General features: G+C 41.3%; 2 protein-coding genes across 7 annotated transcripts in view; one reads left to right on the top strand and one right to left on the bottom strand.

Moving 5' to 3' along the window:
* Window positions 1-14,462, bottom strand: part of Dhx57 (DExH-box helicase 57) — a 45,449-nt gene extending 30,987 nt beyond the window's left edge. Inside the window, exons 1-6 of one of the 3 annotated variants that reach the window (XM_090337110.1) lie at window positions 14,415-14,462; window positions 10,076-10,287; window positions 8,686-8,844; window positions 6,736-6,924; window positions 5,622-6,460; window positions 1,750-1,928 (exon numbers count right to left, since the gene is read on the bottom strand). In XM_090337110.1, the coding sequence (XP_090193236.1) occupies window positions 1,750-1,928; window positions 5,622-6,460; window positions 6,736-6,924; window positions 8,686-8,844; window positions 10,076-10,281 (1,572 nt within the window). In that variant the 5' untranslated portion in view covers window positions 10,282-10,287; window positions 14,415-14,462. Of the gene's footprint in view, window positions 1-1,749; window positions 1,929-5,621; window positions 6,461-6,735; window positions 6,925-8,685; window positions 8,845-10,075; window positions 10,288-14,001; window positions 14,093-14,323 lie in introns of those variants that run through there. The other 2 variants (XM_090337109.1, XM_090337108.1) reach the window with 2 other exon arrangements.
* Window positions 14,463-14,552: 90 nt separating this feature from the next.
* On the top strand, window positions 14,553-25,446 carry Morn2 (MORN repeat containing 2). Of its 4 annotated transcripts, XM_090337111.1 has the most exons (6): window positions 14,555-14,642; window positions 17,762-17,915; window positions 19,237-19,290; window positions 20,483-20,589; window positions 22,654-22,790; window positions 25,211-25,446. In XM_090337111.1, exons 2-6 carry the CDS (start codon window positions 17,906-17,908, stop codon window positions 25,311-25,313), a joined length of 411 nt encoding a protein of 136 aa, XP_090193237.1. In that variant the 5' UTR covers window positions 14,555-14,642; window positions 17,762-17,905; the 3' UTR covers window positions 25,314-25,446. The 4 variants fall into 4 exon arrangements, with proteins under 4 accessions (XP_090193240.1, XP_090193237.1, XP_090193241.1 ...); XM_090337115.1 differs by lacking the exon at window positions 20,483-20,589; XM_090337112.1 differs by lacking the exon at window positions 14,555-14,642 and having other exon boundaries at window positions 17,747-17,915.
* Window positions 25,447-26,964: the final 1,518 nt, after the last annotated feature.

Below are 26,964 nucleotides of genomic sequence, written 5' to 3'. Positions count from 1 at the left end.
TCTGTTTGATTTCCCCATATCTGAATAAACAAAGATCTGGGAAATAAAATAAACCCACTCTGGTTTAGCACCTCTCCAGCTCTTCCTTATAAGCTCTACTAGTAATGCCCAGTAGAATTTTCTGTACTCAAGGTAATCTTCCCCACCTGTCCAAAAGAGCAACTCCCAGCATGCATGGGTTGTAATATATTGTGTTACCAAGGAACTGTGTTTCAATCAATTATTAAAGTTTAAAAGCTACTACTGAGAAAGCTAAGCTGAGGATCATGGTTCTAAACTAGCAAGGACAGGAAACTTCATGAGACTAATCTGCAGTTAATGACAAAAAGCCAGAAGTGGAGCTATATGATTCATGTGGTAGAGTGCCAGCCTTGAGTAAAAAAGCTAAAGTCCCTGAGTTCAATTCCCAGTACCAGAACTAAATAAATAAAAGCCGGAATTGGTGCTATGGCTCATGTGGTAGAGTGCTAGCCTTGAGGAAAGCCCAAGGATAGTGCTCAGGCCCTGAGTTCAAGTTCCAGGACTGGCAAGAAACAAAAAACAAATTGTCAAACATGATTAGGAGATATATAAATATCAGATTTTTCTTAAATCACAGATCAAATAATTCTTTCTGGCATTATCATCCCAACTATACAATTAGGTTTCATACCTAGTGACAAATACTTTAAACACTGTTTTGTGTGATGAGACTATGCAGGAGGAAGACAAAGAGAGAACGGTTAAGGAGCATGGGGTGCAGCTAGAAGGGAAGAGGAACTTCCAACGCTCAGGGCCTGGGCACTGTCCTTGGGTTTTTCTCAAGGCCAGAGCTCTACCATTTGAGCCACAGCACTACTCCAGCCTTTTCTATATATGTGGTACCATGGAATCAAACCCGGGTCTTTGTGCATGCTAGGCAAATACTCTATGACTAGGCCAAACTTCCGGCCCTCACAGTTCAAAAGTTTCTTTTAAAATAATCTTCATAGACAGGCACTGGTGGCTCATGCTTATAATAATAGCTACTCAGAAGGCTGAGATCTGAGGATCATAGTTCAAAGTCAGCCAGGCACTAAAGTCCGTGAGGCTCTTATCTCCAATTAACCATCAGAAAACCAGAAATGGTGGTATGGCTCACATGGTAGAGTGATAAACAGCTTTGACCTGAAGAGCTCAAGGACAGTGCCCAGGCCCAGAGTTCAAGCTCCATGACTGACCAAAAGAAAACAACACAAACCAAAAAACAAACAAACAAAAAGAAAACCAGTCTTCATGCAGATGAGGTAAAATTAGTATGGACTTTGGAACCAGAGAGCTGGCTAGAATGTGTGTTATAATTGAATGATCTTGGGTATATTATTTATCCTGTGATCCTTTGAATGGGATGAGTCTCTCCTCATTTTTCCTCTTTTTGACAATGATTCTCTAAATCACAGTACAAGTTTTCCTTCTACATATCAGATTTTTTATAACAGTATAAAAGGCACATGATTCTGAGAGTATTTGTGATACACGTACATTAGATATTTATCAGTTGAGAAGTTTTCCAAAATCATTTAGTATATGCACCCAAGTTTGCTGTGCATACAAGGCGAAGGGAAAGCCAAGGAGAAAAGGAAGAGGGAAAAGAAAAGAAGAAGGAAAGGGAAAGGGAAGAAAGCAGGGAAGAGTAGCTAAGCTTTCAAATGAAAGAGTATTAAAAAGAAAACAGAAGGTAGACAACGCCTCCTAAGTTCCTGATTCCTTCACGCAGACATTGGTGAGTACCTGTTTTATACGAAATTGCTTGCAGATTTTGTCATTCTCAGCATGTACTGACTTTGCCTGCCAGTCATATCTCCTAGAAATCTTTTTCTTAAGGTTCACATAACTTTCGTTCTCCACTACCACTGAGGGGGGATCTTCATCCTCCTCTGCTTCCTGCTCCAGTTCTGATCCTTTTTCAACTTGAAGAGAACAGAAGAAAACACTTTCAGTTGCCATTTCTTTTCTTTCTTTCTTTTTTGCTGGTCTTGGGCTTGAACTCAGGGCCTGAGCACTGTCCTTAGATTTTCTCAAGGTTAGAGCTCTATTACTTGAGCCACAGCACCATTTCCGGCTTTTTCTATGTATATACGGTACCAAGGAATTGAATGCATGCTAGGCAGGCATTCTACCACTAGGCCAAACTCCCAGCCCTCTCCTTTTTTCCCCCCCAGTTGCCATTTCTTTACCAGAATGGGTAAGTAGCAACAAAGTAACAAAGGGGTAAAGCTAAGGAAGTAACACTATCATAAAATGGAGGGAGGGAATGGGGCCTGGAGTTTGGCCTAGTGGTAGAGTGCTTGCCTAGCATGCACAAAGACCCATGATCATAATTCCTCAGTACCACGTACATAGAAAAAAGCCAGAAGTGATTGAGGCTCAAGTGGTAGAGCTCTAGCCTTGAGAAAGTCCAAGGACAGTGCTTAGGCCCTGAGCTCAAGCCCAGGACTGGCAATAAATAAATAAATAAATAAATAAATAAATAAATAAATAAATAAATAAATAAATAAAAAATGGAGGGAAACTGGAAGCTGAAAGGAAGCAGATTTTTATTTATTTATTATTTGAGCTCAGGGCCTGAGCACTGTCCTTGGACTTTCTCAAGACTAGAGCTCTACGTCTTGAGCCTCAGCACCACTTCCGGCTTTTTTCTATGTATGTGGTACTGAGGAATAGAACCAGGGTCTTCCTGCATGCTAGGCCAGCACTCCACCACTAGTCCCAACTCCCAGCCCGCAGATTTTTATTTCAATACTATTAGTGCTTGGACTATTCAAGAACTTAAAATTTGTCTTCAAATAAGCTTTACTCAAGTATAAGAAGTAAAATTAAGTCAAAAACAGAAAATTAAGCCAGGCACAATGGCTCATGCCTGTAACCCTAGCTACTCAGGAGGCTAAAGATCTAAGGATCGCAGTCCAAAGCCGCCCTGGGCACTAAAGTCCATGAGACTCTTACCTCCAATTAACCACTAGAAAACAGGAAGTGGCACTATGGCTCAAGGGGTAGGGTGGTAGCTTTGAGCTGAAGAGCTTAGGGACAGTGCCCAGGCCCAGAGTTCAAGCCCTACAACAAACAGACAGACAGACAGACACACACACACACACACACACACACACAAATTAGGCGGGGATCAGTGGTTCACATCCGTAATCCTAGCTACTCTGAGGATCATGGTTCAAAGTTAGCTAACACAGACAAATCCCCCAGATACTTGTCTCTAATTAATTAGCAAAAAAGCTGGAAATGGAGGTGTGAGGTAAGAGGCTGAGTGCTAGCCTTGAGCATAAAATCGAAAACAACAACAAAAACAGATAAGCACAAGGCCCTGAGTTCAAGCTCCAGTACCACACCAAAAAATAAAAAGGAATTAACATTCAAAGAATTAGTACTGAATGTTCCAATTATTTGAAAATGTTCTCCAATTCAATATTCAGTGATATAAAACAACCCAACTGGCTATTAAATGAAAAACTGAGCAACAAAATGTGGCTTGTCCATTTAATGGAATATTATTCAACAATAAAAAGGAATAAAGTAGGGCTGGGAGTTTGGCCTAGTGGTAGAGTGCTTGCCTAGTATGCACAAAGACACAGGTTTTATTCCTTGGTAGCACATACATAGATAAAGCCAGAAGTGGTGCTGTGGCTCAAGTGGCAGAATGATAGCTTTGAGGAAAAAGCCGAAAGAGTGCTTAGGCCCTTAGTTCAAGCCCCAGGACTGGCACAAAAAGAAAAATCTTCATGAGAGTCAAAATCTACATAGGACAGACAATCTTCATGGAACAAAGCTAGAAGCCTAAATTTTTTTTTTTCTTTTTTTGCCAGTCCTGGCTTGAGTTCAGGGCCTGAGTCAGTCTTTAGGTTTTCTCAAGGCTAGAACCCTACCACTTGAGCCACAGCACCACTTCTAGCTTTTTCTTTTTTCTTTCTTTTTTTTTTTTTTTTAACCAGTCCTGGAGTTTGAACTCAGGGCCTGAGCACTGTCCTTGAGTTTTCTCAAGGCTAGAGCTCTACCACTTGAGCCACAGTATCACTTCTGGCTTTTTCTATGTATATGGTACCAAGGAATCGAACCTGGATCTTCATGCATGCCAGGCAAGCAGTCTACCACTAGGCCAAACTCCCAGCCCTCATGCGATTCTTTTATCACCAATTAATCACTCACCCATCCACCTACCCATCAAACAAACAGAAAATCCCAAAGTGAAGCTGGGGCTCAAGTGTTAGAGCAGTAGCCATGAGCAAAAAAAAAAAAAAAAAAAAAAATCCACAGGGACAGCATCCAGGCTGAGTTCAAGCCCCAGGACTGCTGCCACAAAATAAATAACTAAATAAGTAAACAAAATAAATAAAATAAAATAAAAAGAGAAGTCAGACGCCATTGGCTCATACCTTTAATCCTAGCTACTCAGGAGGCTGAGATCTGAAGATTGTGGTTCAAAGCTAGCCAGAGCAAGAAAGGATCCCTGAGAATCTTATCTATAGTAAACTACTAAGAAAAAGCAGGATTGGTATTGTTGCTCAAGTAGTAGAGTGCTAGCCTTGTGCAAGAAGAAGTCCTAGGAACGCGCTCAGCATGCTATTTAAGCCCCAGGACCGGCCAAAAAAAAAAAGCAACAAAATAAAATTAAAAACAAACAAACAAAAAAACAAACGACAACAACAACAACAAAAAACAATGTAGAGATTCAGGCCTGGCTTCCCCTTGTAATCCTAGATAAGTCTAGAAGCTAATATTTGAAGGTATCAGTTCAAAGCAAACCCAGGTTGAAAGGTTCATGAAACTATATGTCTCCAATATACCAGCAATAAGCCAGAGTAGAGATGTGGCTCAAATGGTAGAACATTGGCCTTGTGCAAAAAAAAAAAAAAAAACTAAGCAAACGGTTGAGGCCCTGAGTTTAATCCCCCCAGTACCAGCACAAGAGAGAGAGAGAGAGAGAGAGAGAGAGAGAGAGAGAGAGAGAAAGAGAGAGAGAGAGAGAGAGGGAAAGATGTAGAGGTTCGAGAGTCATAGACAACTCTATTCTGATGGAATTTTGGCCACTGAGTATACTAAAGGCTGAGCGCATGAAGAGTATAGAGTACAATAAGTAATCAAAACCAAATAAATTAGATGAAACAGACTTTTCCTCCCTTTTTTTTTTGCCAGTCCTCGGGCTTGAACTCAGGGTCTGAGCATGATCCTTAGGCTTTCCTCAAGGCTAGTGCTCTGCCAGTTGAGCCACAGCACCACTTCCAGTTTTTTCTGTGTATGTGGTACTAAGGAATCCAACCCAGGGCTTTGTGCATGCTAGGCAAGCACTCTACCACTAGGCTACGCTCCTGACTGAAACAGACTTTTGAGAAGTACCTTACAAGTCTTTCCAATCCTCAGATTCTAGATCATTAAAATATACTTTGTCTCTACCCACTTTCAGTTCAGTGAACAATTGGGAGGAGTCAGATACAAAGATAGTTCAGGAGATTCTAGTCCCTCTTGCCTGAGAAACTGAATAACTTACTATCACTGGTAGCTCCTAGGCTAGTCTCAGAAGTTTCGACTTCTAAATCCATCACTATTAATTCCTCCTTCCCACCTCTCCCCACCAAAATTATCAACTCTTTACATACCTTCTGAAATCTGATTTGAAACGAAAGAATTATTTGGAATCACTGGTTTATGAGGGGCAGGATTATTTATCCTGGTCCCACAGGCCAGTGGCAGAAAGTTCACAGGAGGGACACTATATTTGTGATGAGCATTTGTTAATAACTTGACAATTTCTGACTCTTCCTCTAAAAGAGTTATCAAAGAATATACAACAGGTTCTGAAGTTTTGGCACATGTCAAGGCTTTACCATAAAGAAACTCAGAAATACGTAAACGACAAGGCAGAGGTAGATGCTCATTGGTGGAATAAAATGCTACAAGAGGAGCTTCATAGGGGTATTTGTGCTCTTTAGAAAAACGAACTTCAAGCTCATATAAAAAGGATGTTTCTTCATTAGCATTAAGGTGAGAATCATCTACAACTTGCTCTGCTCTTCCAACGATTTGGTTTGGGGGCACTTCATGTTTGAATTTGCATCTTGATCCAAATTTACAATTTCCTTTGAGGTAAAATTTACAGGTTTCCAGCGAAGTGTCTTGTACATTTTTGGCACTTTCCTTTTGCTTGGATTTGCAGAATTTACTGGTTAGATAATCCAGTTCCAACCCAATGGTCCAGACTCTGTTCTGAATTCTCTCTATAAATTTTTCTCCACAGATGGACCTGAGAGCGATAGCCTCTTCCTGCCGCTGCTCCTCACACTCTTCCAAGGTCGCATGGTTGGCTGCCTCCGAGATCCTCATCCTTTTTCCAAATGTCTCTAAAAAACACTGAGTGAGGAGATATTCTAGTGCTGCCCCCAAATCGCCATCACAAGCCCTCAAGGCTACTTGACAGCGCTGGATGTGGAAGCCATACCTGATGAGGACAAACCATGGCAAAAACAACATGTAAGTATTCTTGCATCACCGACTCATTTAAATAGTGAGTAATGCTATGACTATACACAGGTAATGCATGGACTCTGAAAAGGCATCTCTAATAATACTAATCCCCTTGGCTTATAAGAATAGTGGGTATCGACTGCCGGAAAGCATACAATAAAACAGTACACAAGGAAGGGGAGTTGAGTATATAATGATTCTGTTGCCTTGAATTCTGTCACAATGCCCATACATAACAAAAGCAATCACCTGGAAAGTTTTTGCACTGCAAATGGTGAGAGTGCGATGTCTGGAATATGAGGCTCGACTGGGCCTGCACCAGTATACTCCCAGGGATTATAGTCAGGAACAAGGGACGGTTCTTGTCTGGCTGGCCAGTACAGCTCATCATCGCAGCAATCAGGCTCATCGTCTTCCTCCTCCCCGGAAGCGCCTCTTCTGGCAAAGGCAACATTTTCATGTAGAAGACAGTCATTCTGTTTACTTCGGAGGAATATTTAGCAAGGATCTAAGAATGCAATTCAAGAGGCCACCAGAGATAGGATCCTGTTTTCACTGCTATTTATTTAAGTAGGGCTCAAATTCAGCACCTGGGTATTGTCCCTGAGCTTCTTCCTTTTTTTTTTTCTTTTCTTTTTTTGTTCAAGGCTAGAGCTGTATCATTTTGAACCACAGCTCTACTTTCAGTTGTTTCTTTTTTTGTTGTTGGTTTTTTTTTTTGCCAGTCCTGGGCTTGAGCTCAGGGCCTGAGCACTGTCCTTGGACTTTCTCAAGGCTAGAGCTCTACCACTTGAGTCACAGCACCACTTCCAGCTTTTTCTATGTATGTGGTATGAAGGAATCGAACCTGGGTCTTCGTGCATGCTAAGCAAGCACTCTGCCACTAGGCCAAACTCCCAGCCCCTACTTTCAGTTTTTGATGGTTAATAGGAGACAGGAGTCTCACAGACTTCCTGCCTAGGCTGGCTTTGAACCAAAATCCTAAGACCTCCTGAGTAGTCAGGATTAGAGGAATGAGCCACCAACATCTGGCTCAGTTGCTGATTTAATCTTCTTATCAAACTGATATATATTATATATATTAGATCTATATCTATGTTATAATATATATCTATTATAATATCATTTATCATACTATTATAACAGATATATATCACACATAAATTGTATCTTGGCAATTAACATTGATCAGGTAATTTTTTTTTTTTTTTTGCCAGTCCTGGAGCTTGATGCCAGAGCTTGGGCACTGTCTCTGAGCTTCTGATTTTTTGGCGGGGAGTAGTCAGTGGAGCCTGAACTCTGGGCCTGGACGCTGTCCCTGAGCTCTTCAGCTCAAGGCTAGCTCTCTACCACTTTGAGCCATAGCACCACTTCCAGTTTTCTGGTGGTAAGAGATAAGAGTCTCAGTGGGACTTTTCTGCCTGGGCTGACTTTGAACTGTGATCACAGACTTGAGCCACTGGTGCCCTGCTTTCTCTGAGCTTCTTTTGCTCAAGGGTGGCACTCTACCACTTGAATCACAGTGCTACTTACGGCTTTTCCTGTTTATGTGGCACTGAGTAATCGAATCCAGGGCTTCATGCATGCAAGGCAGGCACTCTACCACTAAGTCACATTCCCAGCCCCTCTATTTTTTCTTTACTGTATTAACCCTTTTCCTAAGCCTAAGACAAACAATTCTGGTAAATGGAAAGCAAGAACTTTTTCTAACAGAAATTATAGTACAAAAGAGGCAAAATGCAATGCAGAAAAGAGGAGAAGTGACTTAAGGATGCAATCTACCTCACTGAGGCAGATGCTCACGATAAGTGCCATCTTTACATTCATCTCATCCACTCAATACTTACTCCTAGAACAACATTTTACTTGTTAACTTCAAGGTTTGAGTTGAAAGGTTGTCATTAATGCAACTATTGAACCCATAGTAGTACTGTCCTGGAAAACAAAGTAATATAAAAAGGCCATCTGTACTATTGCTCAAAATAAATTCCCTCTAACACTATGGCTGAGTTTGCATTTCTCTTGGCTCACTTTCAACTAATTATATGGCTATCACAGGATCTGTATCAATACAGTATTCTAAAGATGTCCTGGGATTTCATGCTGCCAAATGTCTTCCTTAATATAATAATTATGTTACATAATATATTAGTTATAAGTATGTATTATAATATATAATAGTTATATAAAAGAATTTACTCAGATGCAGCATCTGTATCTTGTTCTTGCAGGTCCCTCAGAAGAGCTTTTACTTTCTCCTGATTCTCAGAGGTCATATGCAGGGTTTGAAGGGCCACTTTGGCTTTAGGCTTCCACTTAGGGCGTGTTTCTCCTTTGCTTGTGCTACTGCTGCTTGGTCTGAAAAGGACACAAGATTGAAATTACACTATACTTACTGCCATCAGAACTTTTATACTTTCCTCAGAATTCCCAAATATTACCAACATAAACTGATTGTCAAGTATTTTACACAAGATGATGATAAATGTACATAGTCTTCATTTCCCACAGTACTGATCCAATTTTGTTATATTAGAACTTCTGGGGAAAATGATCAAATTCTTAGTCATTAAACTTGGCTTCACTAACTCAAGAATTATATTTAAAATGTTAATGATGACTCCCTTTTTACTACAGGGCTTTGAAAAGAAATAAGCTATATGGAGAATTTATTTTACTTTATATCAGGTAGTCAACCTAACTTCTTACATGTGACTATTTTAAATATACATGTGTTCACATGCATGTATGTATGTATATGTGTATTAATGGTACTGGAGTTTGAACTGAGAGCCATGTGCTTGCCAGGAATGTTCTACCTCTTGAGCCATACGCTTGCCCTTTTACTTTTTATTATTTTATGAATAGAGCCTTGAATTTATGTCCAGGCTGGACTGAGCATTATCAGTTAGCTTTTTCACTCAAGGCTGGCACTTCACTGCTTGAGCCACAGATCTACCGGCTTTTTGCTGGAGGTAAGTCTTACAGAGGCCAGACTCGGTGGCTCACCTCTGTAATCCTAGCTATTCAGGAGGCTGAGATCTGAGGATGGTGGTTCCAAGCCAGCCCAGCACTGAAGACCGTGAGACTTTTTTTTTTGCCAGTCCTGGCAAAAACTCAGGGCCTGGGCACTGTCCTTGGGCTTTCTCAAGGCCAGAGCTCTCCCACTTGAGCCACAGCCCCACTTCTGGCTTTTCTCTATGTATGTGGTACCAAGGAATAGAATCCAGGCCTTCATGCATGCTAAGGAAGCACTCTACCATTATGCCAAACTCCCAGCCCCTGTGAGACTCTTATCTTCAATTAACCACTAGAAAACCAGAAGTGTTGCTGTGGCTAAAGGGGTAAGGCAGTAGCCTTGAGCTGAAGAGCTCAGGGACAGTGCCCAGGCCCAGAGTTCAAGCCCCCTTGACAAGGAAAAAAAAAGGGAAAGTTAATCTCTGGGTGAGGGATGTTGTGATTTTTCATCATATCCAGATCATAATGACTTGCTTGACCTTCTACACCTCCTATCCTGCCAACTCTGGTTCCATACTTGATTAGGAATAGATACTATTCCCAAATATGAACATTCAAAGAATATAATGACCTGGATGGACGCTTTGATTCACTGAAGATGCAAAAATCATCTCCTTCATCCCAGAGTCGACTTGAGGCCTTTCTATTGCCACCACCACCGCCGCCGCCACCCCCAGAAGATTTATTGATGTGACCCTTGCTTCCTTTTCCTCCTCTAGAAGATCCTTTCCCACCTCCTTTGCCTGGTTTGCCTTTTCTTCTCACTGAAGAACTCATTTTCCCCTGAAAGAGAAAAAAATTAGCAAGTTAAAACCAGCCAGTGTTTCAGTTATGGATAAAACCTTCCTTAAAGAAATAAAGAAAAATGACAGATTTTAAAAGGGTCAGTTTAAAGGAAATATGGGTAACTTGCTTTAGAAAAACTTACACACTGAAGACTAATATTTAGTGAGTTTCTCTAGTATAGATTTACTTTTTCCCCCACCTTAGTTTAAAATGCAATTGTGTATGATTATATATGTATATGATGCAACACTGGGACTTTAACTTATAGTAGTTTAGTATCTTTGTAAAATATTTACACAAAGATGAGTAGAAGCAATGTTGTACTGGGCTGAGAAAATTATTACAAATGATAAAGTTATAACCATTAAACTGTCAACTGACAGGAAAGAGAGGGAAAGGGGCTAGGAATATACCTGAATGGTATGGTACTTGCCTAGCAAGCCGAAGACTAGATTAAATTCTGGCATCACAGGAGGAAAAGGAAAGAAAGAAGCCAGGTGTGAGTAGCTCACACTTGTAATGCTAGCTATGCAGAAGGATAAAATCAGAAGATCATGTTTTGAGGCTGGCTAGTTTATACCGTATGTTCTCAAGACGTCATCTCAATCAACAGCCAGCACGGTTGTGGGTACCTGTCATCCCAGCTACATGGGAGGTCGAGGTCAGATGGACTGCAATTCCAGGCTAGTTTGGGCAAAAAAGTTCTCGGACTCTACTTCAAAAGAAAAAGATGCACCGGGCACAGTGGCTCATGCCTAGTTACTTTGGAGGCCGAGATCTGAGGATCACCATTCAAAGCCAGCCAGGACACTAAAATCTGTGAGACTCTTATCTCTAATTAACCACCTGAAAACTAGAAGTGGCACTGTGGCTCCAGAGGTAGAGTGGTAACCTAGAGCTGAAGAGCTCTGGGATAACACCCAGGCCCAGAGATAGGGTGGTAGCCTTGAGCTAAAGATCTCAGGGACAGTGCCCAGACCCCGAATTCAAGCTCCATCGAAATAAACCAAACAAAAAGATACACTATCTGTTATTTCAGTTATAGCTTGAAACATAAGTATGAGGACTACAGTCTAGGCTGACTCAGGCAAAAAATCAGAGCAGGCCAGGAGTTTAGCCTAGTGGTAGAGTGCTTGCCTAGCATGCATTAAGACCCAAGTTCAGTTCCTTGGTATCACATACATAGAAAAAGCCAGAAGTGGTGCTGAGGCTCAAGTGGTAGAGCTCTAGTCTTAGGAAAACCCAAGGACAGTGCTTTGGACCTGAGCTCAAGCCTGAGACTGGCAAAAAAAAAAAAAAATAATAATAATCAGAGCAAAAGGGGAAGTGAACTAAGTCAGACTCAAAGGAACATAGGCTCAGTGGTTTCCCTCATTTGTCATAATCAGTAGAAACCTTGATCTCTCCTAGCAGAGATTTGCAATAGAGCAAAACCTAGATACATAAGGCCATATAGTATGACGCTAAATGAAAAGACCTCTAGGATATAGAAACAAAAGCCATATAATGTTATCTCTCATCTCTTTTGCTGTCCCTTGGTCATCTCATATTGTTACAGTATCTCACTTTGTTATCTGATATATTAGATATATTGTTATTTGAAATTGGATAGGGAAGGGGGGAAAACAAGATGAGGGGTGGGGGAGAGAAATGGGGACTAAGACATGAGAAAGGGTATCAATGTATGTTAATTAATGCACCTCCTATCTGGCAAATATAATGTAACCCTTCTTTTAATTACAATAAAAATATATGAGAAAAAAAAAGTGATAGAGACTGCCTAACAAGTTCAAGGCCTTAAGTTCAACCCCTATACCACACACAAAAAGAGAAGAAAGTAGTATAAGATTCAAAGATACAAATATAGGAAAAGCAAATGAATAGAAAATGATGAATTATGTAAATAGAAGCCACAAGAAAGGGAGAGTGGTTCTGTTATCAGTCAAGATGGACTTCAATGCAAAAACGTTACTAAAGATGTAAAAAAAAAATAATGTTTTAGGATACAAGTGTCAATCCAGCTGGAAGATATAACAAGCATAAATATACCTAAATCTAATAACAGTGTACCAAAATATATGAACCAACAACTGTTAGAAATGAAGGAAGCCAAACTGGGTGCGGTGGTCCACACCTGTAATCCTAGCTACTCAGGATACTGAGATCTGAGGATCAAAGCCAACCCAACACAAAAGGACCTGACACTCTTTACAATCAACCTCTAGAAAATGGGAAGTAGGGATTGGCTCAAGGGTAGGGTGGTAGCCTTGAGCTGAAGAGTTCAGGGACAGCGCCATGACACACCCAAAAAAAAAAAAGAAAGAAAGAAAGAAAAGAAAAGAAAGAAAGAAAGAAAGAAAGAAAGAAAAAAAGAAAAGAAATGAGGAAGTCAAGTGATTTTGAAGCCAGAGGGCAAATCTGAGGGACATTTATCTCCAATTTACCAGCAAAAATTTGAAACTAGAAGCATGACTCTCAAGTAATAGAGGGCCAGCCATGAGAGAAAAAGCTGAATACAAGGTGCTGAGTTCAAGCCCCTAGCTCTCCTCATTCTCTCTCCACCCCTGCTCTCATACACACCCAGAAAGAAACACATCAAACATTTTGAATAATAACTGAGCTGGGACTACAAATCAATGAATATTTACACAATAGCCAAGGTATACAGGATAAGACCATGTTGGACATGATGGCCTGCCATGTGTGCGATGTAAATTAAGATTTTAGCATAAAAATGTCTTGGCAACTAAAATCCTTTCTACAAAACCTCATAATGATCACCCTCCAACCCTTGTAATTAAATTTAGGACACCAGCGAATCTTTGCTTAGATCAGGTCTCATCCCTTCTTGGGAATAACTCAACGCAGGACAGGGTAATTCATTTAGGGCTGGCAAGCTGTACTAATTCCAGTAAGCCTGAAGGCATTAGGACTGACTCTGGTTGTACAGTATGAGGCTCCATATTTTTTTTCAAGAAGAAGCATTATTAAATTGGAGTGTAATTTAGATTGGATTGGGGTATGCACCCTGGATTGCTTGGTTTGCATATAAAGTTAGGGTCATTAAAAGTTTAACAGATGACCGAAATACTGAGACAAACTAAATTCTGATTGCTTCTTGGCTCTTTGGCTAGACCAAGTGCAAGTTGAATTCTGTAAGGTTGTGCACCAACAACTACCTATTATTTCTAAAATTTAGAAAAAACAAAAAGGAAAGGACATGCAAGTTAAATACATCAAAACTTCATCTCACAAACTACCCAACCCCGGTAAAATTCTTGTACTGAGAAACAGGTAAAAAGCAAGAAAATAGTTACGGATGTAAAACCATTTGTTTCACATCAACCTGGGAAATGTTACCTTTACAATCTCACAGCTGAGATTTGCACACATTACATTTTAAATGAAGCCCTGCCAGTTTTACCTCCAAAATCTTCCTCTACAGACGTCTGCCAAAGCATAAGTGTTAGATTACATAATTCATTGAGTTCGATTCCACTATCCTATGGCATCCAGCCAGGAAAGATTCCATCTTTCTTCACCAAGAACACTGGCAGCCAAGTTTGGCTCTTAAGAGTAGCCTTTGTTTTACATCCAAGTTTGGCTCCTGCGTACAGCATCACCAAAAAAAATGCTGAGCTCAGAAATGCTAAAGCACACCCACATCTCCTCTAAGGGAGATTAAACAAAACATCCCTGGCCACGACATACCATGCACCTCCATTCAAGACACAGGAGGGTACCTGTCCTCCCGCACACGCCGTCTCAGGAGGCAGACAGGACACAGGCCCTAGCCCTGCGACCCAGCCCCGCTCCTGACCCACCAGGCTGGTGGGCAGCCCCTTCGGGGCGGGCCGCTGGGCCTGGTCTCGAGGTCTGGAACCCGCGGGTCCGGGTTCCCGGGCCCCAGGCCCACAGGCTGGGACACCCGGGGGCCGCCGTTCCTCAGATGCTGGCCGCTTCAGAATCAGGGAGGGAGGCACCGACGACGGGCCATGCGCACGCCAGTGGTCCGCGGAAGGGGAGGACGTACCTGGCCCGCAGTGTTGCGCCTCCGGGGAGCGGACTGGAGGCGGTAAACCCAAGCGTCAGGGGTCCCAACTGGCTCCGGCCTTGGATCTCACCTGGAGCGGCGCGGCGGGGGCCCTCCTCAAGGCAGCCACACCAGCACAGCGCCCTCTTCCGATTGGCTCCTATCCTATTTACTTCCGGGTGAAAGGTCGCCTGGTTGCCCCGGCAACCGAGTCGCTTCTGGTGGTGTGTGCCGGCGCCGGCTTCCCTCCAGGCGACCGAGCTGGCGGGCCAGGGGGAAACGCTGAGTCCCCGAAGCGCCACCTCCACCTCTCCGTCGTGTGAGTGTCCTGCCACCCGAGGCCCCGGCAGGGAAGGGCGCCTTGATCTAGAATTCGCGTTGAGCCGGAGCTGGGCCTGGCTGGCTCCTGTCCTGGGGGCGTCTGCACTTGGCAGGTGGGGTGGGGTGCCGAGTTAGGGAATCCGAAGTCAGGGGCCTAGCTCATCCGCTGCCGCCCATTCGCGGTTGTGACCTCCTAGGCTTCAAAATGCCAGTTTCCCTCCACTACCCCACCCCCAAGGGAGTTCCTGCTCTGCTTAAGACACTTAAGGACTGCTTTCCCAGTGGCATTCATTCATTAGTGCCCGATGAGTACTCAGCGCTGAACAGGACCGTAGCATGAAAGAAAAGATCTGGCTAATCTGAGATCCCTTCTCCTAGTAGAAGGGATGGAGGTGCTAGGGGATTCTGGCGCATTTCCTTCGGCTCTGAGAATCTGGCGGCTATGTGTTCAAATATGTGTCCTCCCCTTGTTCTCTCTTTCTCAATCCATTACTTGTTTATTTATTTGCCAATAGATTTTCCTTGTGTGGCCCAGGCTGGCCTGTAACTCACCGTTTGCGTCTCAAGCTCCTACCCCCTCACCTGAAGTGTTGAGATTACAAGGGTCACCACCACCCCAGCAGCAATTCTTATTAAACTGGCGTTAGCAATTTGTATTTATTTTCTATTCATGTAAATGTTTTGTTATTTCTGAGGAAGCTCTTCAGTCTTATTAATTAAATCCATTCTGCTTCTCAAGCCTTATTTAAAAAAAAAAACATCTTATTTTAGGGGTTGGGAACATGGCCTAGTGGTAGAGTACTTGCCTAGCATCCACAAAAACCAGGGTTTATTCCTCAGTACCACATACACAGAAAAAGCCAGATGTGGTGCTGTGGCTCAAGTGTTGAGTGCTAGCTTTGAGGAATGTCCAAGGACAGTGCTTAGTCCTTGAGTTCAAGCCCCAGGACTGGCAAAAAAGTATTATGCCAGTTGAATTATTAATTTGTTGGATTGGTAATTGATTCTTCAGTGTAGAGAGCACTGTACTGGGATTACATTTAGAACCTTACTCTTGTCCAAGCCTTCTACGTCTTGAGCTACACCCCAAGTTTTTCCAACTGATTCTTAAACATGTAATTCCTTTTATAATACTATACCCTCCATCTCTCTCTAAGGCTATTACAGTAGTTTAAAGTCTTAAACTGTTTCCTCAGAGTTGGGCTCTAGTCTTTCTCAGCTCACAACGTGTGTGTGTGTGTGTGTGTGTGTGTGTGTGTGTGTGTGTGTGTGTGTTGGGCCTGAGGCTTGAACTCAGGGCCTGGGCTCTGTCCCTGAGTTCTTTTGTTCAAGTCTAGGGCTCTGCCATTTAAATCAGAACTTCATTAATAGCTTTATAGTTAATTGGAGATGAGTCACAGAATTTTCCTGCCCAAGTTGGTTTAGGACAGAGACATTCATATTTCAGCCTCCTGAGTAGCTATGATTACTGACAAGAGCCACAGGTGCTCAGATTTTGAGCTTGAACTCTGGGCCTACGCACTGTCCTTAAACTCTTTAGCTCAAAGCTGAAGAGTTCTACTGCAGGAGCCACAGCACCACTTCTGGTTTTCTGGTGGTTAATTGGAGATGAGTCTCACTGAACTTTTGTGTCTGGGCTGGCTTTGACCCACAATCCTCAGATCTCAGTCTCCTGAGGATTACAAGCATGAGCCACTGGCACCCGACTCAGATTAATGTTTTATATGTAATCTTGAAACTATATTTTTGTCCTTTTCCTTTTTTTTTTTTTTGCCAGTCCTGGGCTTGAGCTCAGGGCCTGAGCGCTGTCCTTGGACTTTCTCAAGGCTAGAGCTCTACCACTTGCGCCTCAGCACCACTTCTGGCTTTTTTCTATGTATGTGGTACCGAGGAATCGAACCCGGGTCTTCATGCATGCTAGGCAAGCACTTTAACCACTAGGCCAAACTCCCGACCCCGAATGTCCTTTTCCTTTTTTTTTTGCCAGTCCTGGGGCTTGAACTCAGGGCCTGGGAATTGTCCCTGACTGAGCTTGTTTTGCTAGCACTCGACCACTTGAGCCACAGCAACAATTCCAGCACTTTCTGTGTATGTGGTACTGAGGACTCGAAGCCAGGGCTTTACGCATGCTAGGCAAGCACTCTACCACCAAGCAGCATGCCCAGATGTCAGTGTTGTTTACAGTTTCATTTTTTGCAATCAGACTAAGGATGTTGAGGTGTTCTTTGAAAATTGTTCATTTGTCCACTGATCCTTTTATAAATAATTTGCAAAGATTTTTCTCCTATGAGTTATATCTTCACTTTGGCCACTGTTTTCTTTAATGTGCAGAGGCTTCTTAATTTGATCAAATCCATCAAATCCATTTGTTAATTCTTACTCATATTTCCTGGGCAATTAGAGTCCTATTTAAAAAAAAATAGCTGCCTATGGCTATATCTTCAAGTGTTTTCCCTAAGTTTTCTTATAGTAGTTTCAAATCTTACACTAAAATCACACACATATATATATATATAATTTTTTTTTGCTTGTTCTGGGGCTTGAACTCCAGGCCTGAGAGCTGTTCCTGGGCCTCTCTGTGCTCAAGGCTAGTGCTTTATCACTGCAGTCACAGTGCCACCTCTGGCTTTTTTTTTTTTTTTTTTTTTTTTTTTGAGTATACTTCATTGGAGATAAGTCTCATGGGGACTTTTCTGCCTAGGCTGGCTTTGAAACACAATCCTCAGATCTCAGCCTCTTGAGTAGCTAGGATTACAGGCTTGAGCCACCAGCACCCAGCAGCTACTGATATTTTAATGTTGATTTTGTAGCAGATCTGGAAGGCTTTGTTGTTGTTGTTGAAGTCTTTTGGGTCTTTTCAGTATTGGCACCTATCATCTACAAATAGGAATGGCCTGATTTCTTCCTTCTCTTTGTATCCCTTTTATTCCTTTTTCTTGCCTATTGCTCTGGCTATGCATTCAAGTATTATACTGAATATGAGTGGGGAAAGTAGATACCGTTATATCATTTCTGACTTTAGAGAATGTGGGTTTTATTTTTTTCCATTTAGTATGTTGTTGGCTGAAGATTTGCCATACATATAGACCTGTTGAGGTACATTCCTTCAATTCCTAGTTTCTCCAGAGCCATCATCAAGAGAGGATACTGAATTTTTTTAATCATATTGAGGTAACTGTAAGGTCTGCCAAAAGGAAACTCCACGCAGTTCAGGAGAAGAGGGTTTATTGCTGAGGAAAGAGCAGACTCCTGCCACCCAAGATGGAGTCAGGTGAGCAAGAGACACCAGGGGAGGGGTGGAGTCAGTGGTGACTGGGGGTGGAGTCAGTGAGGACGTCAGGGGGTGGTGTCACTGAACATGGGGCAGAGTCAGTGAGAACAACAGGGGGTGGAGTCAGTGAGGACATCATTGGGTAGAGTCAATAAGGATGTTGAGTGGGAAAGTAGAGTGTGGGGGGGAGGGGGAATCCAATCTCACCAGAACAGATTGGGGGGGGGAAGAGGTCTTAAACTAGACACAGGGAGAGAGCCCTAGGCAGGGGTGGTTAAAGGAGACAGAAAAGAGGCCTGCAGGCAGGAGTCACTCACTTACCAGGTGCAGACAGGAAACATTATAGCGAATGCACCTCCAGCAATGGGAAAGGCAGAGTTGGGAGTGGAGTTTCCTTTCTCTGGTTCAGTTGAGGGGGGGCAGAAGGTGGATTGACCCTCGAGAAAAGAGGGGATCCAGCCACTCCTGACCCTCTCCCTCATCCGAGTCACAGCACCAAATGTAAGGTCTGCCCAAAGGAAACTCCACGCAGTTCAGGAGAAGAGGGTTTATTGCATGAGGCAAGAGCAGACTCCTGCCACCCAAGATGGAGACGGGCAGAGTAACAGAGCTTATGGTGGAAAGTGAGAGATTATATAGGGGGAGGGGTGTAGCCACAGCGGAAGTGGATGTGATCTCAGAGGATAGGGAAATACCTCAGTGGGGACCTCCCACTGCCCCTAGGCATGCCATTGCCAGGGTTACAGGTGCTGGGCGGGGATTTCCAGGGTACAGTGGGAGAGAGCCAAGGGAAGAAGTCATTTCCTCCAGTCTGACCTAACAGTAACCATTTTCTATTTTTTGTGTGTCAAACAAAACTTGAACTCAAGGCCTTGGACTCTCTCGCTTGGCTTTTCAATCAAGGCTGGTGCTTTACCACTTGAGACACATCTCCACTTCTAGCCTTTTGCTGGCTAGTTGGAGGTTAGAGCCTGATGAAGTTGTTTGCCTGGTCTGCTTTCAAACCATGATTCTCAGATCTTTACTTCCTGAATAGCTAGGATTACATGTATGAATGACTGGTGCTCAGCTAAATTAAAGGGTAAATTTTGTGATATTTTGTTAATAAAGTTGTTAGACAAGTAAATCAAATCACATCACCAAGGCAAAATTATTTCTCCAGGACTCCAGAATAGAAAATGGGAATAGCAATTCATCATAATATATGTGTGATCATGTGAAGGGAGTTTATTTATAAGGATAAGCCTTAAAAAACATTTATTATAGATCATAGAACATTAAAATATTTAAAATCATATGGCTTTTCTTAAATCTTTTATAGCATCTTCAGGAGTATTTAAGATAAACTTTATATTTCCAAATGGAGACAAATATGGTAAGCACATGTCTTAATTACTTTTTTCTTTTTTTTTCATGGGTCATGGGACTTGAACTCTGGGCTTAGGCACTGTCCCTGAGCTCTTCAGCTCGAGGCTACCACCCTATCCTTGAGCCACAGCCCCACTTCCCTGTTTTCTAGAGGTTAATTGGAGATATGAGTCTTATGGCTTAGTAGTGCCCGGGCTGGCTTTGAACTATGATCCTCAGAACTCAGCCTTCTGAGTAGCTAGGATTACAGGAGTGAGGCACCGTGCCCAGCTAATTACTTTTTTCTATACAGAAAATTGAACAGTTTATGTTTAACAGGGCAGTCATATTTTATAAAACTATTATTATGGTATTAACTCACTTAAATAAAATAACATAGGTCCTAATAGATGAACAGGTTTTAAATCAATCCCAGTGTTACATCTGACAGTGTGCCTTAGAAACCCATGAGATCTGTCTATTTCTTTTCTTTTTTACTTTTGGCAGTACGGGGGATTGAACTCAAGACTTCATACTTGCTAGGCAAAGGTTCTTACCTGGAAGGGCCTCCAGCCCTTTTCCACACCATCTACTTGTTTATTTATTTATTCACTTTTTAGCTTTTACATCAACTTTAGTCTCAAAGCCAACCTGCATGAGGAACAGTAATTCTACCATGGTATTTTTGACATAGGGTCTTGCTTGCTTGTTTTCCTGACAAACACCTGGGATAATTCTCCTAGCCCTCTCTCCCCATGTAGCTGAGATGGCAGATGCATGCCACTAGGCCTAGCTTCTTTTGTTGAGATGGAGTCTCATGGACTTTTCTGCATGGACTGGTCTGGAACCCCAAACCTCCTGATTTTAGCCTCCTAGGTTGCCAGAATGACAGATATGAGCCACCTGTGCCCAGCTGGAATCTGTCAGTTGTTCTGGACCGTGGGTCTCTGTGGTTATGAGATGTCCTAATATCATGTATCTCTGGCCTCATTAATCACAGTGCTAGAAAGTAGCAAGTACAACATCTGGGTTTTGATGCCCAATACCAAAAAAGATTAAAGAAAAGGGATTAGAGCCAAAGGATTAAAGCAAAAGCAAAAATAAACAACAAACAAAACAAAAATATCCACACGAGGGTACAGTTGTAATCACGGTCAGACATAAATAATACAGTGCTTATTACTATTCATAATTCCAATTCATAATCTTCTCTTGTTTAGATGGTGACTGTACAAGAACATCTTCTGGAATCTATGAGAGAAATGGAATAGGCATTCATACCACCCCTAATGGGATTGTCTATACAGGAAGTTGGAAAGATGACAAGGTATTATTGTTAGCTTATTTTTTTTCCAGTCCTGGGGCTTGAACTCAGGGTCTGAGCACTGTCCTTGGGCTTTCTCAAGGCAAGAGCTCTACCACTTGAGCCATAGCACCATTTCTGGCCTTTCTATGTATAAAGTACTTGAGGAATAGAACACAGGTTTTTGTGCATGCTAGGCAAACACTTTACCACTAGGCTAAACTCCCAGCTCCTTATTGTTATTTTAACAGGTTAAGAGATTTTAGGGATTTCACTACGAACTTAATACATATAGAGGGGCCAGGAGTTTAGCCTAGTGGTAGAGTGTTTGCCTAGCAGGCACAAATTCCCATGTTCAATTCCTCAGTACCACATACATAGGAAAAGCTTGAAGTGGTGCTGAGGCTCAAGGGGTAGAGCTCTAGTCTTGAGAAAGCCCAAGGGCAGTTCTCAGGCCCTGAGTTCAAGACCCAGGACTGGCAAAAAAAAAATACATGTAGTGATTCTGGGCATGACACTCGTACTTGAAATCCCATCACTTGGGTAGCTGAGGCAGAAGATTTTAACCCAGCCCAACCTGGACTGCATAGCAAGATCCCATCTCAAATAAACCAAAACCATCCTATGTGCTTACATATAATGAGGAGACAGTACAATAAAAATAATGAATGATTGCTTTTTCACATGTAATAACCATATATGTAATACTAAACTAATGTAGCAATGTAATCCTCACTATTGTCCTTTCGGCCTCTCATTCACTGAGTAGTCAAACCCATCATTTTTTTTTCATTTCATCCTGGAAACATCCTCCTGAATTGGTATTAATCAGTCTCAGGTTTCTCATCCAGATGTGATAAAACAAAAATATGTATGCAATTGAATTCAAATTCACATTTTATTTTTTTTATTTTTATTTTTTTTGCCAGTCCTGGGCTTGAGCTCAGGGCCTGAGCACTGTCCTTGGACTTTCTCAAGGCTAGAGCTCTACCACTTGAGCCTCAACACCACTTCCGGCTTTTTTTTTTCTATATATGTGGTACCAAGGAATCGAACCCGGGTCTTCATGCATGCTAGGCAAGCACTTTAACCACTAGGCCAAACTCCTGGCCCCTCAAATTCACATTTTAATAATTATCTTGTACTGTTTCCTGAACTAATTACATTTTTGATATATTCAAGTTATCTTTAACAGTCTTATTGTCCTCATCACTGACCTCCATACGTTCAAGTTCCTATATCCTGAATGTTTGGTCCAGTGAGTTTTGCTACTAGATACAGAGGAAAAACAATGATAAGTATTCTTGGGGCCAGGAGTTTGGCCTAGTGGTAAAGTGCTTGCCTAGCATGCATAAAAACCCAGGTTTGATTCCTCATTACCACATACATAGAAAAAAGCTGGAAGTGGTGCTGTGGCTCAAGTGGTAGAGCTCTTTAGTCTTGAAAAAACCCAAGGAGAATGCTCAGGCTCTGAGTTCAAGCCCCAAGACTGGCAAAAAAAAAGTTTTTTTGGGCTAGGATGTAGCTCAGTGGCAAAGAGTTTGCTTAGCAAATGCAACATCCAGGGTTTGATCCCCAGTACCAAAAAGAAAAGCCCCGCCCCCCAAAAATACAGTTTAAAAAAAGCTTTCTGGCCAGGGGTTTGGCCTAGGAGTAGAGTGCTTGCTTAGCATGCAGGAAGCCCTGGATTCGATTCTTTAGTGCCACATACATAGAAAAAGCTGGAAGTGGTGCTGTGGCTCAAGTGGTAGAGCTCTAACCTTGAGAAAGCCTAATGATAGTGCTCAGGCCCTGAGTTCAAGCCCTGGCCAAGAAAGAAAGAGAGAGGGGGAGGGGGGAAGAGGAAAAGAAGAAAAGAAGGGAGGGAGGGAGGGAGGGAAGGAGGGAAGGAAGGAAGGAAGGAAGGAAGGAAGGAAGGAAGGAAGGAAGGAAGGAAGGAAGGAAGGAAGGGGAAAAGAAGCTATTTTTGTGGAGCCCAATGATAAAAAGTTGATTAAATAATAACTATAATGATATATGTGTATATTTCTGAAAATTTTTGAGGGAATGAAGTTTAGTTTCTGAGGCCATTCTCTTTGTTACAAACAGATGAATGGTTTTGGCAAACTTGAGCATTTTTCAGGAGCAGTATATGAAGGACAATTTAAGGACAATATGTTTCATGGAACGGGGACTTACACATTTCCAACTGGGGCAAAGTACACTGGAAATTTCAATGAAAACAGGTAAGCTTAAATTGAACAGATCATTAAAGTTGCACAGAATCATTTTCTTTTAAGTGTTCAAGAAATTTTCTCAGATCTGACAATGATTTAATCCAAAGTTTAATATTAGCACTGAAAATATAAACCTAAGATTTTTGTGCCCCGGCCTGCAGGGTAGTCAACTAGAGCTCGAGAAGGAGCAGACCTGAATGAGAGAGACAAACAGACACAAGGAGGGAGACCAAGACAGTATTCTGATCAAGGTCTCAATCTATTTTTGCACAGCAGAATATATACGTTTATCAGAAAGGTGATTGACGCAAGCAGGTTGCTTAGTGATATTGCTTAGTAACCTTCTCTGCACAACATGTACCTGAAAAGGTCTGGGGAGGGGGTCAGGAGGCAGTCAAGCTGTTCAGCCAAGCAGGATATATATAAATCAAGATCTTTTTATCCACCAGGATATTGCAGTTGGGCCATCGTGGGAAAGGTAGTAGAAACAATAACTAATTCTTTCAGTTTACAGACAGAGTCTTACAGTTACTAGGTTCTTTCAGTTTACAGAAACTTACAGTTTCTAGATATCATAGTAACAGCTATTTGGTTCCCAGCATTTTTGTGGATTACAAATGTATCTATGTAGATAAATAAAACCATAAAAGCAGATTAGAAATTGATTCTTCAAGTCAATCCTTTTTCTTATAGTATGGAAATTTTAAGTGATAAGCAAATATTCCAGCCTTCTTTTCTTGGTATTTAGGTTGCATTTCCTAGACTACTTGTGTAAATATATGATCTCCTAGAAAGATGAATACTGATCCATTGTACCACCTACCAATTTCATTCCTAAGAGATACGTTTTAAAATATTTAGATTACACTTTGGCAGTAGTAAAATATTCATTCTCAGGATAATGAATGAACACATTGCAAAATAATGACATAATGGAATAAGATACAATAGTGAAAATTATTTTCCAACGGCATTCAGAAACTGATATAAGTTATTTCCAGTAATCTGGAGGTAGAGACAAGAACAAGAGTCTTTGGCTAGCCTAAGCTACATTGCAAGACCATGTCTTCAAACCAAAACTAATTCAGTTATTGAATATTGAGTAGAAAAAGTCTACATCCAGTATGATAAATTAGTTAACATTCAAACCCAGGTAAAACAACAACAAAAAGACTGAAGGATTATTTGCAGTCATGCTTGCTTAGATATTATATTTAGTTAATTCTCTCTAATTAATCATTCTTTTGTAATATTTGTAGGAAATAGAGTGTTATTATTTTAGGAGGTAGAGAGTATTGTAATAAGGCTCTGAAAGGAAACAGCATTCATGAGGATGATCAGAGTTTTCATTTACCCCTTTCACTTCTCTCTTGCTATAGAACTTTTAGCAGCCAGTGTGGGAATAGAAACTACTAGGAAAGTTGAGGCCCTAAAAACATTTTTACTTGAAATATATTGATACATTTAAAAAACTTTGCAGATAATTTCATAATGATTTATTTCATTTCAACATGCTATGTGTATCTGTTTTATTAGGCAGAAATTCCAATGTATCCATTGTGGTTCTCTCTTGAGTGTAGATTTGTAGCAGAAATAAGAGTGAAAAGAAAAAACTTATTCTCCACACTGAATGCTATGCCATCCAGAGTTCAAGTTCATTTGTATACATCTTTACTTTTAAAATGGAAAGTGTACTTAATGATTGTGAAGTGGTAAATCTGACTACACTTAGAGGAATGCAGAATAGTGTTCATCTATATTGGCTAAAAGTTTGTAATAATCATAACTTTTTTCATTGGTGTTAATAAAAGAAAAGCTTAATCTAGGGGATTAAACCTGTTTGAATATGAGTACATTTTTGCTCTTTTGCAGAGTTAAAAAACACACACCAGGCCAGGATCATGGCCTAGTGATACAGTGCTTGCCTAGCATGCATGAAGCCCCAGGTTTGATTCCTTAGTGCCTTAGTGCCACATTCACAGAAAAGCCAGAAGTGGCACTGTGGCTCAAGTGGCAGAGTGAGCAAAACGTGTCCAAGGACAGTGCCTAGGCCCTGAGTTCAAGCCCCAGACTGGCAGAAAAAAAAAAAAAGATTACCTCAAATGATGATCCAGAAGTATTTAACTTAATTAATCCAAATAGCCAATATAAATGTTTCATTAAAAAACATTGTTTTGAAAACTCAAAAAAAAACATTGTTTTGGTTTTATACAAAGTTAGTTTACATGATTCTAAAATCTTCAACATCAAAATTTGTAGAGTGATGGTGTTCATCTAGATCTGAAAAGAGCTGGTAGATATTAAATCAATACTGGACAGTGGGAAGACATACTGGTTCAGACATAATATACAATATACTAAGCTATCATATCTGGGCTAAAAATTCTTAATCTTGATTAATGAAAAAAATGTATTCTTTCCAATCGCAGGGTAGAAGGTGAAGGGGAATACACAGACATTCAAGGACTGCAGTGGTGTGGTAACTTTCATTTCACGGCTGCTCCAGGCCTGAGACTAAAGCTCTTCATGTAGATAGATATTCTGCATAAGTTACATTTGGTAACTGAACTTTCAGTTGTATGTGAGCACCTAAATTTGTCATCTGAATTGATATCATACACTACTTGTATATTATGTTTGGCAATAAATCCATTATCCACATATACCCCATGGATTTAATTTTCATTACATAGTTTACTGTCATCTGCAAGTGGCTCATGTCTGTAATTCTAGCTACTCAGGAGGCTGAGATCTGAAGGACCATGGTTCAAGAACAGCTGGGACAGAAAAGTCAGTGAGAGTCCATCTCCAAAATAGCTTGTAAAAATCTAGGCTGGAGGTATAGTTCAAGTTACAGCATTCTAACTGAGCATGTGTAAAGTCAAGTTTAAACCCCAATACCTTCAAAAAATAGAAACCCGAATGCTAGGCTGGCCATGCCTGGTGCATGCCTGTAAAATCCTAACAATTTAAGAGGCTCAGATATAAGGACCTCAGTTTGAAGCCAGGCCAGGCAGGAAAGTCCATGAGACTCTTATTTCCAATTAACAACCAAAAAGTGAGACATGAAGCTGAGGTTCAAGTAGTAGAACACTAGCCTTAAGCAAAAAAAAGCTCAGATTCAGCGCCCAGGCCCTGAGTTCAAGCCCTAGGACCTGCATATACATACACACAGAATCCCAAACCACAGAAGGGGAGGAAGTATTTACAAATCAGAAATTGATTATCACCGATTTGTTTAATTTACTTGCTGTTCAGCATCTGTTTCCAGGACTGGCAGAAGTCGTTTGAAATGGAGGCCTACCCCATCACCTTTGTCCTAGTTAAACTTCCTTTCCCGGTGTGGTCATTTGTGATATAGCCCAATTGTTCCTCATTGCACTGACTCCAAACCCAACACAACCCACAGCTGGTGACCACAATAACAATTAAAGACCAGCATGAGTCATTAAGTAAGTTCCACACTTCCCAAGTTTTCTTTTAAAAGCCAGTCACAAATGATTAATGGATAGTCTAATGGTTAATATCCATTAAGTTTAACAAATCATAGTCCTACAGGTCCTTCCCCTCTGAACCCCAAACCTCTCACACCAGCTGACTGAGTGCCCTGCCACCACTCACCTTCCTAACCTCTCTGGAATCTGCTAGATAAATTTCTTCTGATTCATGTCCTTTGGATTCATTTTCTCATCATGTCTCTCCTGACCAAGACATCTAAAAATGGTTTTAACCCTTGTCAGGGTTCTCATGGAGGGTGTCTCTCTTGGCTTTTTGGCCACTCTTGGTATACCTCAACACCAAATTAGAAAAAAGACATAACAAACAAGGATGAAAGAAGATAAAGATGGCCAAAACAGATAGTTGGCATGTATGAAAATATAACAGTGAAATCTGTTACATTTGTACTAGCAAGTGGGTGGGTAAGGGAAAATAAGATAAGATTGACATAGGTGCAAGGACATGCCACTATAAAATCCTTTGTGTAGCTAATTATGCTAGTAAAACAGATTAAGAAATAAATAACAATAGAAAACTTAACACTGATAATGGTCTAGTTTCCAATAATATATAAAGAACTCTTACAATTCAATAATAAAAAGACAACCCAACTATGATGGGCTATATACTCTATAGACATGTTTTATTGCATAGATTAATACGTATCTATGACATACAAACCCTC

The sequence above is a fragment of the Megascapheus bottae genome, chromosome 7 (genome assembly GCF_031878675.1).
Source record: "Megascapheus bottae isolate mThoBot1 chromosome 7, mThoBot2.hap1, whole genome shotgun sequence".
In the NCBI taxonomy this organism is placed as follows: domain Eukaryota; kingdom Metazoa; phylum Chordata; class Mammalia; order Rodentia; family Geomyidae; genus Megascapheus; species Megascapheus bottae.
This window is presented reverse-complemented; position numbering and strand designations above follow the sequence as displayed.

What these genes read in the sequence shown, in the direction of transcription:
- Morn2 (XM_090337111.1), top strand. An exon ending in TCCAAATGGAGACAAATATG is followed by an intron (nt 19,291 to 20,482) that starts GTAAGCACATGT and finishes TCTCTTGTTTAG; the next exon opens with ATGGTGACTGTACAAGAACA. An exon ending in GAAGTTGGAAAGATGACAAG is followed by an intron (nt 20,590 to 22,653) that starts GTATTATTGTTA and finishes TGTTACAAACAG; the next exon opens with ATGAATGGTTTTGGCAAACT.